Source organism: Chrysochloris asiatica, unplaced genomic scaffold (assembly GCF_000296735.1).
Source record: "Chrysochloris asiatica unplaced genomic scaffold, ChrAsi1.0 scaffold00022, whole genome shotgun sequence".
Lineage (NCBI taxonomy): Eukaryota > Metazoa > Chordata > Mammalia > Afrosoricida > Chrysochloridae > Chrysochloris > Chrysochloris asiatica.
This window is the reverse complement of record NW_006408540.1, coordinates 14,063,848-14,078,421: the sequence shown is the minus strand read 5'-3', so window position 1 is coordinate 14,078,421 and position 14,574 is coordinate 14,063,848. Positions and strand designations below refer to the sequence as shown.

General features: G+C 40.1%; 1 protein-coding gene across 1 annotated transcript in view; it reads left to right on the top strand.

Moving 5' to 3' along the window:
- MTRF1 (mitochondrial translational release factor 1) overlaps positions 1-14,574 on the top strand; it is a 48,305-nt gene that overhangs the window by 14,045 nt on the left and 19,686 nt on the right. The window contains exons 6-8 of the mRNA XM_006837606.1: positions 8,997-9,169; positions 12,888-13,005; positions 13,137-13,273. Of these exons, the coding sequence (XP_006837669.1) occupies positions 8,997-9,169; positions 12,888-13,005; positions 13,137-13,273 (428 nt within the window). The remainder of the gene's footprint in view (positions 1-8,996; positions 9,170-12,887; positions 13,006-13,136; positions 13,274-14,574) is intronic.

Sequence of the window (14,574 nt, the reverse complement as noted above, 5' to 3'; positions counted from 1 at the left end):
ACAAGGATTACTCACTGTAAGGCTGCTGTACATTGGAATCAAGTTGGCAGCATGGGCTTGTTTTTTACTTTGGATATTTGTGATGGGAAGTAATAGGCATAGATCTGCGTGGTAGGTTTTTAAGTCTCGAAAGCTGAATAAGCCATGATTGACAGGCAGTAAGAAGCTGCTGATGAGCCCTGGTGGTCCAGTGTTAGGTGCTCAGCTGCCCGAAGACTGGTGGTTTGAATCCCCTAGCTGCTCCACAGGGTGAAAGACCCAGCGGTAGGCGCCCATAACAATTCACAGCCTCAGAAACCCTACGGACAGTTCTACTCCATCCTATGGAGTAGACTCAAAGGCACCCAATAACAACAACAAAAAGAGCTGGTGAAGTTTTTTCAAATAGGAATGTAATGTGATAAAGTAATATTTTTAACAAGATTATTTTAGCAACAGTATAAAGGATGGATTGAAGGGGCTAGATTAAAGGCAGATGCAAAGAGGTTATAAGAGTAATGCAAGCAAGAGGAAAAGTGGGCACAATTTATTGGCCAGCTGGACACCACTGGGCTATTGCTTACCCATGTGTCCCATGTGTACTGTAAGGTGTTTGACCTTCACAATCCTATGAGAGGCTATTATTTGTTATTAAGTAGCATCAAGTTGGTTCTGATGCATAGCAGCCCTGTATAGGTTTCAAGGCTGTAAATCTTTGCAGAATCAGAAAGCCTCGTCTTTCACTTTCAGAGTGGTTGGTGGGCTAAACCGCCAACCTTGTGGTTCACAACCCAGCACTTATTAATCACATCTTATAGATGCAGATTTCGACTCAGAAATCACAATAAATATTAGCAGTCATGGGATTAGCCTTAAAGCTGTCCGATCCAAATCCCACAAGACTATGTTGACACAGGGGAGATGAGCCACAGGAATTTGAATCGTTCTAGCCAGGAGGGTTGGGATCTTCAGTCACACCATTGAGTGAAATAAACGTTGGAAGGTAAAACCAATTCAGGAAGAATAATGATGAATAGTGGTTCTTCAGTTATTAAATTTGATGCTATAATAGGCATCCATGTAGAAACATCCAGTAAATGCTAGCTTTGTAAACTAGAGCTTTGGTGAGAGAATAGATTTGGAGAAGGACATTTGATATTTAATAGCTATCAACACAGAAGTAGTACCTGATACTGAGAGATTACCTGAGAGAGAGGTTAAATAAAGCATAAACATTTAGGGCACCAAGACTTGGAGGATGGGCACATTTCAACAGACAGGTAGACTAGCCGGCAAAAGAGAAGAGAAGTAACAGTCAGATACGCAGAAAAAGAATGAGGAATGAGAAAAAGAATTATGGAAGCAAAGGGAATATATTATATTTCAAGGGGAATATGGACAGAAACTGCAGCATAGCACAGAGAATAGTGGGACCTGCCTTCAGTGACCGCTGAGATGGGTATTTTGCCTAGAACTCTGAAGAATGAAAGGGAGATGAATTTGGTAATGGGAAGAGAGATTGTGTTCCAGGGAAGGAAAGCAAATAAGCAGTAGCTGGGAAGCGTTGCTTTCAGATACACTGGCAAAATAAAATACAGAGATTTTTTAAAAGTTAAAAAGCCTTTTTTTAAAGAACGGAAAAATTTACAATATTTCACTTATATACTGTGATGGTTAAGATGATGCGTCAGCTTGGCTGGACAATGGTTCTCACTGGTTTGGCAGATATTTGATGTTATCATTCCCCATTTTGTGATGTGATATGAGCAGTCAGTCAGTTGAAAGGGGAGTTTTCTTGGAGTGCGGCCTGCATCCAATATATTGGAATATTCTGTCAAAGCTTGCCCTCTGTCTATCCTGCAACCAACTCATCATTCTCTCACCTTTTGTTCTTGGGGCCTGAGCCAGCAGCCTTCTGCCTGCCCTGCCCATTTTGGGTTTGTCAGCCCCTGAGAAGCCTCTAACCTGACTCATGGGTTTGGGAGTTACCAGCCTCCACAGCTGCATGAAATAAATGTTTAAGTTTACTCCTCACTGATTTTGCTTCTCTAGAGAGCTCAGTTTAAGGCAGTACATTTAAAAACTCAGAACAACCTTCTATTCATTGAAATTATAAATACTTTAAAAAATTGGTTTATCAAGAAGAGAAAAGGATGTGGCTGGGGAAAGACTAATGTAGAGAAATGGGGGAAAGCATCTAACATATATTGATACGTACAAGGATAAGTCAAAAAGTATTACTATAAAATTATAAAAACCCTTAATAAACAGAAATATCAAAATGTGAAGCTCCTGTTTCTTGGCACATGCTCCATCTAGGTCTATACACTTCTTTTTTGTTTTGTTTTGTTTTTAATTGAAGCATATAGGATGCTTTATTTTGAGTTATGTGAGTTTACATGGGAGAACATTAGCTTCACATCGATCCCATCGTATATTGTTTCCTTGCCATGGTTACAATCCCCTCCATGCATCATCCACCAACCACAGGGTATACCCCGCAAGCCTGCCCACCCCCAGTCATCAGCACACAGGCCCTCTCCCTCTCCAGGTCCAAAGTCCCCAGCTGCTCCATCTTTCCACGTCATCATCTTTGCCTCCATCTCTGGCATCACCGCTTCCCTGAGTAGAGTTCCATTCTCCGCTCTTCTCCCTTGCTTAGTCCCAGAGACCTCCGCCCCTAGACTGCAAAATTAATCCCTCCTCTCCCTTTGCTACAAAACGTCTTCCTTTACATTTCCAGCCCTCACAATCTGTCCTGATAACAATTATTCACCATTGTATCACAAGAGTAGGTCTATACACTTCTGAAGGCAGTGTTTCTCTCTTTCTAACCTTTTCCCAGATAACTCCGCATTCTTCAATTTATACCACACCAAAATGGAAGCTTCTCATTGTTGTTAAGCTCCGACCCATAGTGACCCTGTATAGGGTTTCTCAGGAGTGGCTGTGGTAGCTAATAAATTGAAATATTTTCCAAGCAAAGGAATTCTGTAAAATACATTATTTTATCTCTCCCTCTATTGTTGTTAAGTGCCTTGAAGTCAGTTCTGATTCATGATGACCCTGTGTAGGGTTTCTGAGGAGCTACTGGTAGGTTTAAACCGTCAAGCTTGCTAGGCTGTTTTCAATTATGTAAGGAGCGCTGATGGTACTAACCACAATATCAGGGATTTAATCCCAGCAGCTGCTCCACAGAAGAATGATAAGACTGCCTACTCCCATGAAGATTTATGCTTCTAGTCTGTCCCGTGGTGTTGAGATGAGTTGGAGTCTACTCAGGTGGGAGTGAGTTTGGGTTTTTGATTCACCAGTTGAATCCAAGGAAAGGTCACTTAAAATAATAGCGATAATTGTGCCTTCTATACCAACTTCTAACGCTTGACAGCTAAATGTCAACACTACAAATGCTCTAAGTGTATTTGTATCAGGAATTCCTCACAACAGTCCTTGGAGAGCAGGTTGAATTCAGGGCTGTGTCATGTGCCTATAGTTTCTTGAGACCATTCATGTAATCTGCAATATGATTGGCTACAGTTATATTATTAGGTACAAATAAGCAAAATAAAGCATGGAAAAGTTAAGTGATTTGCCTGTGAACACAGTGCTAGAAAGTGGTGGAACGGAGCTTGAATTTGAACCCAGGGAGCTTCCGACTGTATGAAGAGTAAAGTTGCAGCCTGCTCCTATTCAGCTCATGCAGAGCCAAATAGTTACAGTCGACACGAAGTAAAGTGGTGGTGGTGGTGGGATACTTTAAAAAGTGCAGAGTGGGCAAGAAAGGACAGAGTAAGAGAGATTTGCTGTGACTTTAGTCTTTCTCAGTTTGTGCCTTTCTTAATCTGGCCATTTACCACAGTAATTGTAAATAGTAAACAGTCAAATTTTCGTTATCATCTATCTCTTAAATTCATGGTTACTTTATCTGGTGTTGAAGAGGATGAAGGAGTAATGTGCTTCATTGCTGTAGGAAGACCACCAGTGTTGGGTTTATTAAGAGAGAGTATACCAGTCTCCAAAAAGATACTTTCCTAAGGCATTTTCAAGGCTAATCTAAAAATAATGCCCATTTTTGCCTAACATGATGATATGAATTGTATTGTGTTACCCCCCTCCCAAAATATGTGTTATAAAGTCCTAAACCCTGTAGTGGTTATAATCCATATGGGGATAGGTTTTCTTTGTTATGTTAATGAGTCAGGATTAGTATAGGATATGTATAAAACAGCATGTGAGTTTTAAGAGAAAGAAAAATCTAGGCCCATGGTCTGAGGCAGATGCCACGTGGCTGAGAAACGAAAGACAAGAATGAGGCATGCCTGCAGTATGGCAGAGAAAAGGCGTTCTTGACTGGAGAACTGCTGCATCCTGAGTTGGTTTTGATCCTGAATTGTAGCCTGTTCACTTCCCTAATAAACCCCATAACCATGAGTATTGTTACGAGTTCTGTGTGGCCACTGCAATGGATTATTGAACCCAGATGTGAAGCAGAGAGTGCTGTGGGAGGGATGGTTGCTGTCAGAATGAGTTGAAAAAAGGTTGTAAGGTGGAAGTATGTTTGACCTCCATTTCATCATTGTCAGCCTCGGGCTGATTCTGGGTTTAATTCTGTTTCTCCTTATGAAGCCAGGGAAAGTCAAACATGGTCCTTACGTGGTTTTTGCAGTTGACGTCAGAAATAAGATTCATTGCAATGACTCTAGACTCATGGAAAAAACACAAAAAAACCCCAGGAGGTTTTGTAAAAGAAAGAACCATGTGAAGTGGAACTTTTGGTTTGGCATGGTTCATTTGGATTTTATAATGGTTGAAAGGAATGTAAGAGATAAAATGCTTAAACTGAGGGTGGAAAATCAGCTTCTAGAGTTGCTTAAAGGAGTCTGGTGTGGCACTGTGGGATAAAGCACTGGATCGCAAGGTCAGTTTGAACCACAAGGTCGGCGGTTCAAACTCACTAGCCACTCCTTGGAAATCCTATACAGGGTCGCTGTGGGTTGACTACATTTGACTACACTTAACAAGGAGCTCTGGTAGCGTAGTGGCTACGAATCGGGCTGCGAACCTTAAGGTCAGCGGTTCGAAACTACCAGCCGCTCCGCGGGAGAAAGATGAGGCTTTCTACTCCCGTAAAGATTTACACCCTCGGAAACCCTGTACAGGGTCGCTATGGGTCGGAACCGACTCGACGGCACTTAACAACAACAAGAGTTACCTAAAGCAGATGTCATGCTGGTTAAACAAAGGCTGGGAGAGGGCCAGGGCCTACTGGATCTACCCTGCCTGAGGTCCAAGGCCATATGCATATGCATGAGATTAATCTAAGGGTGGAGAAGAAAAGATTGAATTTGAGAGTTTTTAAAAGGTTTATGTGTTTAACTACCTTATGGATATTGGTTTCTCCTGTCTACTATTGTAAAATACAAGTCCTGTGTGGCACTATAGGACAAGCATAGGACCACAAGGTCTGTTTGAACTCACCAGCTGCTCCTTGGAAACCCTACACTGAGTTGCTATGAGTAGGAATTGACTCGATGGCACTTAACAACAACAAAAACTGACTTGAAAGTATAAAGGACATAAACTATTTTCAGTATACAAGAACTGAGGAAGTATTCTTCCCTTGAGCCCTTTTTGAAGAATCTCAAGTTTCAGACAACTAAAATGACTAGAGGAGTCCTGGTGTGGCTTTGTGGGCTAATGCGGCAGTCTACAAAGTTGTTTGAACTGCAAGGGAGGTGGTTCAAGCTCACCAGCTGCTCCTTGGAAACCCTATCCAGGGTCCCTATGGGTTGGAATCAACTCAAAGTCACAACAACAAAGTGACTAGAGAGGGATGAATGTGAGGAGTAGAGTGAGCATTAAGTATACAGTTATCTTGAGAACTAACATCCTGCTGTGGCACTGTACCATCAACACTGGGCTGCTAATTTCAAGGTCAGCAGTTCAAGCCCAATAGCTGCTCCTTGGAAACCCTATACAGGGTTGCTGCAAATTGGAACTGACTCAGTAACAGTATAAACAGCAACAACAGTTGTAGTTAAGTGCCAGCAATAACATGTTATTTTGGTTAAGTGCCTTTGAGTCAGTTCTGACTCATAGCAACCTTATAGGGTTTCAAGGAGTGGCTAGTAAGCTTGAAATGCCAACTTTGCGCTTCAAACTGACCTTGGAGCCCAGTGCATTAACCAACATAGCCATGTGAAAATTGGGGGAAGACTGAGGAGAACACATGAAAAAAAGTTTTAACTTTTTCACTCATTGTATTGCATATTAAAATGAGTACTCTTATTCTGAGACCATTGTGTATATAATATGGTATGTCTGAGAATTGTTGTTCTTGATATGATAAAAGTTTAAAAAAAGTTTGAATGAAAAAGATAAAAGTTTGAATGAAAAGCTCTGTGGTCTTGAATTTAAAGTGAAGGTACCAATTTTGAAGAACTGTGAAGAGATATTACCCTTTTTTCAAACTGACAAGTTAGCCTACCATGGGTCAGAGCCGAAGGACCGTTTAATATTCACAGTACCTGTAGCCTGGGTGTTAGCATTGTTTGAAGAGGGCAGATGATATCTGCTCACACAGCCTTCGGGAACTCTTGTTTATTAAAATAATGAGCAGTAATGGGTGCCTGCTGCTGCTGTAGAGAGGCTGTGTTTCTTTTGTAAGAGTCTCAGCAAACAGTTTCTTACTCTGGAGGGACACATTGTTGCTATGTGCCAAAGCTTTTTGCTGTATAAACATCCTTAGATATTCTAAAACAAAGGGCAGTTAGTTGCAAGATGTGCACAAAAACAAACACAGAAGATCCATTGTCTCTCTATATGAGTATTTGCTAGTCCTGTCTACTGAAAAGACATAGAAACCACAATCAACATCCCAAAGTATCCAGATTGTGGTCTTGAAGTACAATTTCTCTCTTAAAGGAAACAGGGCTTCTTGAAGAAATAGCTATAATTACAGGTCTCTGGCAAGAAATGTTTAAGATGATCCTGTAGTATCTTGTTACAACATAGCAAGTAAGTTATCAGACAACTGGGGCATGTCAAAAATCTGGAGAGCTAGCTTGAAGATGCTTCCATTGGCCAAAGATAAGTCAAGTTGAGCTTCAAGTAATTAGAGTTGACTTAAACATGCTAGATATGCTCTTAAATCCTCGAGTTCATAAATGATTTTTTTAAATTTGTCGTCTTCAGAGGATTAAAAGAACCCCAGTTTAATATATCAATGCTCATTAATAACCTGCAATATGCAGATGATACAACCTTGCTTGCTACAAGCCAAGAGTACTTACAAGTACTTACTGATGAAGATCAAAGACTGCAGCCTTCAATATGGATTGCACCTCAGTGCAAAGAAAACAAAAATCCTCAAAACTAGATCAATACAATTAAAAAAAAAAAAAAAAACTAGATCAATAAATAATGTCATGATAAATGAGAAAACTTTGAAGTTGTTGAAGATTTCATTTTGCTTAGATCCACAATCAATGCTTATGGAAACAGCAGTCAAGAAATCAAATGATTAAAAAAAAAAAAAAAAAGAAATCAAATGATGTATATTGCATTAGGCAAATCTGTTGCATTAGACCTCTTTAAAGTTTCCAAGAGCAAAGATAATAAATAAGTTTGAGGACTAAGATACTCCAGACCCAAGCTATGATATTTTGAACAGCCTCAGATACATGTGAAAGTTGGATAGTGAAAAGTTGGACAAGATCATAGAATAATTGATTAATTTGAATTATGGTGTTGGAGAAGAATATTGAAAGTACCCTGGACTGCCAGAGGACAAACAAATCTGTCTGGAAAGAAGCTAGCATCTCTCGTACTTCAGATCTGTTATCAGATCTGTTACCTGGAGAAGGACGTCACTTCCTCTTGAAAAAGTGGAAGACCCCAATGAGATGGATTGACACAGTGGCAGCAACAATGGGCTCAAAAGTAAACTAATATCAATGAAGAAAAAGATGACAGACAAATTTGTACATTAAGAGAAACTTAAAAACATACCAAGTAGTTTTAAATGGATAAGATTACACTATATTGCCTATCGATGCATATTTAGGTAATGCAACAACATCAACAACTGATAAGAGGTAAATTTCAATTGACTCTTGAGAACTTGGGAGGATCTATAGAGTTACTCAGCATATCAAATTATTATGTTATGGAATGACGTGGAGAGATTGAGCTGCTGGGGACTCTGGACTCAGGAAGGAAGAGGGGCTGTGTGCTGATGACCAGAGGGCAGGCTTGCAGGGTGTACCCTTTGGTTATTTGAATGGTTATATATTCCTGAGTGCTTCAGTGTACATCCAAAAAAAAAACAGAGGGAGTGGAAGCAAATGCTTTTTGAATGATGATGCATGGAGGGGATTGTAATCATTGCAATGAAATGAAATATGACAGGTTGAATGTAAAGCTGATGTTCTCCCATAAAAACTATCACTCAATTCACAATAAAAACTTTAAAAAAATTATTATGTTATAAGACTACATATTGTTGTTGTTAAGTGCTGTTGAGTTGGCTCCGACCCATAGCAACCCTATACAGGGTTTCCAAGGAGCAGCTGATCTGCTTGAACCACTGACTTTATGGTTCAAACAGACTTTGCAGTCTAGTGCATTAACCCACAGCTCCACACCAAGACACCCAAGACAGTGCAGGGAAGTTCAATGTAGATGAGTCCCCAGCATTCTTAGGTTTTTTTAGTAATATTTTTTTTTCATGATTATAACAGTAAAGCATGTTTACTACTTTTTAAAATTAGAAACAAAGAGCAATAAAAAATTTAAATGTCCTATTATTCTATTACCCAGCGATAACCTTAAGTTGCATTTAAATTCTTCTTTTAATATTTTAATACATGTACATTGGGAGAATATACAGTTTTGTACCTACTTTATGTTCTCACCTCAGGGTCTGTACTTAGATTCAGGCCTTAGACTGATTACATATAGATCATAACCCCTTTCAATGTAGAATTTTTGACACTGGGATATTTTTTAATTCCTAGGTGGGCTGCATCACGCAGCCGCCCGAATTTCTGGTGACAATGTCTACAAGCATTTGAAGTATGAAGGTGGGATTCACCGGGTTCAGCGAATTCCTGAAGTTGGCCTGTCCTCAAGGATGCAGCGCATTCACACAGGAACAATGTCAGTTATTGTCCTTCCTCAGCCAGACGAGGTAACCTGACCTGGAGGCGTGGGAAATGCATCCTTGTACTTAGGAGCTGTACAGAGAAGGAGCCTTAGCTGCTAGGAAAATCAGTTATTTTCTTGCTTACAGATTCAATTTATTAGTTGCAAATGGGAAATCCTTAATTCTTCTCCATGTAAAGTTACCACTTTAAGCCATGACAATGATGTTTGTTTAAATAAAAATTCACTTCTTTTCAAAAAACAAGTCACACCTAAACTCTAGCTGGAGTCCTGGTGTGATGCTGTGGGTTAATGCCCTGGACTGAATGTGTGGTCAGTTTGAACTGCATAGTTGGTAGTTCAAGTTTACCAGCTGCTCCTTGAAACCCTATACAGGGTCGCTATGGGTCAGAACTGACTTGATGTCACTTAACAACAACAAAGCTCTATCTTAAAAAAGAAAATGAATTCTATAGATAACAAATTCTATAGCTAAGATAAAAAATTATTTTTTTTAACATTATAAAAATGGAGAGAGTTAAAAGTCAGTACAGTAAAGCTTGTATAACCTTTCCAGGAGACACATCTGTTAGATTTCTGTTGTTTGTTGTTAATTGACTCACATCAGTTCAATTCCATGTAAGAGAGTAGAACTGCCCAGGTGGATTCCCTGTGCTTTCATCTTCATGGAAGCAGATCACCAGGTCTTTCTTCTGAGGAGTCACTGGGTGTGTTCGAACTGCCAACCTTGCAGTTAGCAGCTGAGCCCTTAACCACTGCCACCAAGTCTCCTGGCTTGATTCCTATACGTATATATGTACATATGTACAGTTCAATGAACTCTAAAGGACTGATGGGGTCCTGGTGTGGTGCTATAGAATAAGCATTGGACTGCTTACTGCAAGGTCAGTGGTTCAACTGTACCAGCTCCTCAGAAACCCTTTACAGGGTCTCTATGAGTAAAGTGTCGACCCGATGTACTTAACAGCAACAACAATAAAGACCATAGCAGACATCATGAGACTTCACCCTTCACATCTTCAATATACATCTTCTAGGATTAAGGACACTGTCCTACACAGTATAAGCACAGTACCATTATCTGAAAATCAGCAGTAATTCTGTAATCCTAATATTCAGTCCATTTTACAGTTTCCCCGGTCCCATGTTTATAGCTGTTTTTTAAACTCAGAACACAATCAGGTTTCACATATTGCAATCCGTTGTTCATTGTTGTTAAGTGCTGTTGAGTTGGTTCCGACTCTATGTAGTGTTTCTGAGGCTGTAAATCTTTATGGGAACAGAAAGCTTCATTTTTTTCCTGAGGAGCAGCTGGAGGGTTTGAACTGCCAACCTTGTGGTTAGCAGTGCAGTGCTTATCCTATAAAGTCTCCCTATTTATGGCTAGAACAATCTCCCAACTTAGATATTATCATACAGTGCCACACCAGGATTCCAAATTCATTCTAGATTCATGGATTTATTTTTTAATTCAATGAATTAATAATTCAATAAATTCAATGAATTTTTCTTGATACTCAAATTGTCCATATTTGGTCAGTGGTATATGAAAAGCACTGGGTTGCGAACCAGAAGGTCCATGGTTCAAGCTCACTAGCTGCTCTGTTGGAGAAAGATGAGGTTTTCTGTTCCTGCAAAGATTAAGAAGCCTCAGAAACCCTATACAGGGTCACTATAAGTTGGAACGAACTTGAAGGCATTTAACAACAATAATCAATGGACAAAACTAGGAAATATGTTTTGAAATCACAAATTTATATTACTATTACCAATTCAGTTTTAACATTAACAAGAGTTTTCTCCTCCTTAGCTTCTTGACTTTGTATTTCTCTCTTTTCCCTTAGTGTAAGGAAGACCTTATGGTACAGTGGTTAAGCACTCAGCTGCTTAACTGCTTAACCTAAAGGTTGACAGTTCAAACCCACCCAGCTGCTTCTCAGGAGAAAGACCAGATGGTTCTCTCATAAAGATTCCAGTTTCCAAACCCCATGGAGCAACTATACTCTGTCACATGGGGTCAAACAGTCAGAAGCAACTCGACAGCACCTAACAAGAACAACCTCTTAGAGGGAAACTCTTATTTCTTAATCACTTTAATATGTATTTACTTACTTGCTTTATTACCCAGCGTACTTAAAATACTAATGGTAAACTACTAAGGTTAAGATTCTGTCTTTAGAATATATGCCACCGTGAATGCCTGGTGTTGTTGTGAAGTACTGTTGAGTTGGTTCTGACCCATAGCGACCCTGTATAGGGTTTTTGAGGAGCAGCTGGTGAGCTTGAACAACCAACCTTGCAGTTCAAACAGCTTTGCAGTCTGGCACAGTAACCCACCGCGCCACACCAGCACTCCATCAGAAATTATTTTTTTCTGTGTGACTTTGCTATCGATACGATAAAGATTTTCTGTTCATTTCTTTATGTTTGACTTTAGGATTTTCTTTTTCTTTCCTCTATAATTTTATTTTGGGCATGTAGAAACAATTGAAGGAGTCCTGGTGGTGCAGTGGCTAAGGTTGGTGATTTGAACCCACCAGCTGCTCCACAGGAGAAAGCTGTGGCAGTCTGCTTCCATAAAGGCTACAGCCTTGGAGACCCTCTAGGGCAGGGCAGGTCTGTTGTATCCTAGGAGATCACTATGAGTCGGAATCAACTTGACCGCACCTGAATGGATAACAATCATTTGCATCATTTAGAAACCACAGCTGTAAAGTTGTCTTGCTTCCCTCCCTGTTCCTTCCATCTCATTCCTTTTCACTCCTTTTATGTCCTTCATATATTTGAAAATTAAACTTATTTAATGGGAGCTTCATTTATCTAAGAGAACACAGTCATGTTCTTTGAATTGGATAGAACATGGTATTTCGTATCCACATACCTGCTAACTTGATGGCAGTAGGTTTGGTTTGGGTTGTCTGAGAATGATGATTAGTGATAAACTTTTGGAAAATTTCGTAACTCAGGGATCTCATAGCATTTTACCCACCTTTATGTTAGCAAAACTTCTACCTTTATAGTTGTGACAATTGCAATTAGGTATGATACCAGCTATTCACTATTGAATCGTAAGAGCCTTATCCCCTCTCCTTTCACCAGACCTGTCTAGACAAGATGAAAACCATTGAGTAGGGATTCTACCTTCCCCTGCACACTCTGAAACTAAACTCCCTCTTGAAAACTTGTAAGGCACTCATTTCGTGTCTTTATAGCACCACCCCACCCCACCCCCCATTTTAGGTAGCCACTGTCTAAGTTGCCCATTCATATCACCCCTCATAAAGAGGGGGAAAGATGAAGACAACTTTGCTCTCATTTGGTATTTTGAGTTACTACATCCATTAGTATAGGTCAAGTTCATCAAATTGTAATAATATACACTTGTTTCCTTTATCAAAATTTTTTATCTTCTTTTAGTGGAGCTATGATCATCAAGCCATCAAAGTTAGGTCAAATGGGTACTATCTGCAAGTTTGGGCATTCTTGTGCATCTCCCCTCACTGCATATCAGCTGGACGCTGCACTCTCAGTATCTCATAGCATTTTAAGTCATTGTTAAGAAATAGCATGCCATTGGAGTAGGGATTAATGAGTCTTTGGTATATATTATTTCTCCTCTTAGTCTAATGGCTATGACTTAATTTTAACACAAAATAGTACCTTCTATTTGAAAAATCTTGGGATAAATTTAGCTTTAAAGTGTTCACTAAGTGTAGAATTTCTTACACTGACTTTTGCTCTAGGTAGATGTGAAAGTGGACCCTAAGGATTTGCGAGTAGATACATTTCGAGCCAAAGGAGCAGGAGGACAGCACGTCAACACGACCGACAGTGCTGTCAGACTTGTCCATATCCCCACAGGTAAAGCCTGGTCCATTGCTTTTATATTTAATGTTTGCCTGATTAACCTTTCCCCTTTAATATGTTCCTCAGTTCTATATTTATTTGGCCTGTGGAAGCTTTGGTTTACTTCTGATCCTGTCATTTTTCAGGCCTAGTAGTAGAATGCCAACAAGAACGATCCCAGATAAAAAACAAAGAAATAGCCATGCGTGTGTTGAGAGCTAAACTGTACCAGCAGATTGTTGAGAAAGACAAGTGTCAACAACAAAGTGCTAGGAAACTACAGGTAAGATTAATTTAGTGTAATAAATTGATAACTGTACAAAATATCATCTTTATTGTTGTTGTTAAATGCCATCCAGTCAGTTCCAACTCATAGTGACGTTGTTTTTCTTGTGTTTCTAAGGCTGTGTAACTTTGCAAAAGTGAAAACACTCATCTGTCTCCCACAGAGTAGTGGTGGGCTCCACTGCCAAATTCATGGTTCTCAACTCACTGTGTATTGTATGGAGTCACAGTGCTCCCCAAAAGTCATGTGCTGTGTAGCAAATGTACTGTTTGCTCCTGCGTGAATGTAAATGTCCTAGAGACAGGGAAACAGGGACACTCATGTGTAAATACGAATAACTTTTACAGATGTATGTAGTTTGACAGATTGTGGCTAAATTTGGGCATACTAGTTTACAAATGGATAGATGAGATGTGTATAAACTAAAAATTATTCCCCAGTTATTCTTCCACTTATAGCTTAACTTTCTTAGGAAGAAATTGGTATAAAATAACAAATAACAATTAGGAAACTAAGAGATTTTTCAGATTTTTTATTTAAAATTCTGTGCTTTGGCGCTTCCAGTTTGGACAGTGGCAGAGACAGCCAGGTAGGAAAGGCTCCGTCGGGAAGGGATTGAAAATCTAGAGAAGCTGTACTCATGGAACACCACCAGAGCTCTGGATCCAGTATAAGGTCCAGGGCATCAGTTTCCTGCATGCGCAAATGGAAAAATCTTGATATAAAGGAAAATACTGCAAGTGAGAAATCGCTCCAGATGGAATTTCCTCTGTGGCCACGCCACCCAGGTGGAGTTCAAAGGGTGGGGCTACAGCCAGACCTGCACATGGAACTGGCCCTAAAAGCGGTGCAGTGACATTTGCAAAAGGAGGTGTGGGGCATTCTACACGTTTTCCTCCTCTTCCCTGCCGCACCTTCTTTGCCAAGCCCAGACGCCTACAGACACACCCCCCCAAAAAAATGTCCAGCGCTGACCCCACAGTTTTCCCACGGCACAGAGGGAGAGAGCTTGGCGGCTGTTTATGACGTCAGCCTGTGAGTCCCAGCCCTAACGTTAACTTGTGCAGAGCCCTTTACCCCTGCCTATCCAGCAAGAAAAACCTGGTCTGGCCTAACAGACAAACCATATGAACAATCTGTAAAACCCCAACAAAAAAGATGCAACTATCTCAAGAATTATGCTGTGCACACGCAGATACCTAAATGACCTTCAGAGACAAAAATAGTAGACAATCTTTCTATATGCGCACCTCTAGCTTCTCAATATCTATATGCGTACCTCTAAGGTGATGACTAGA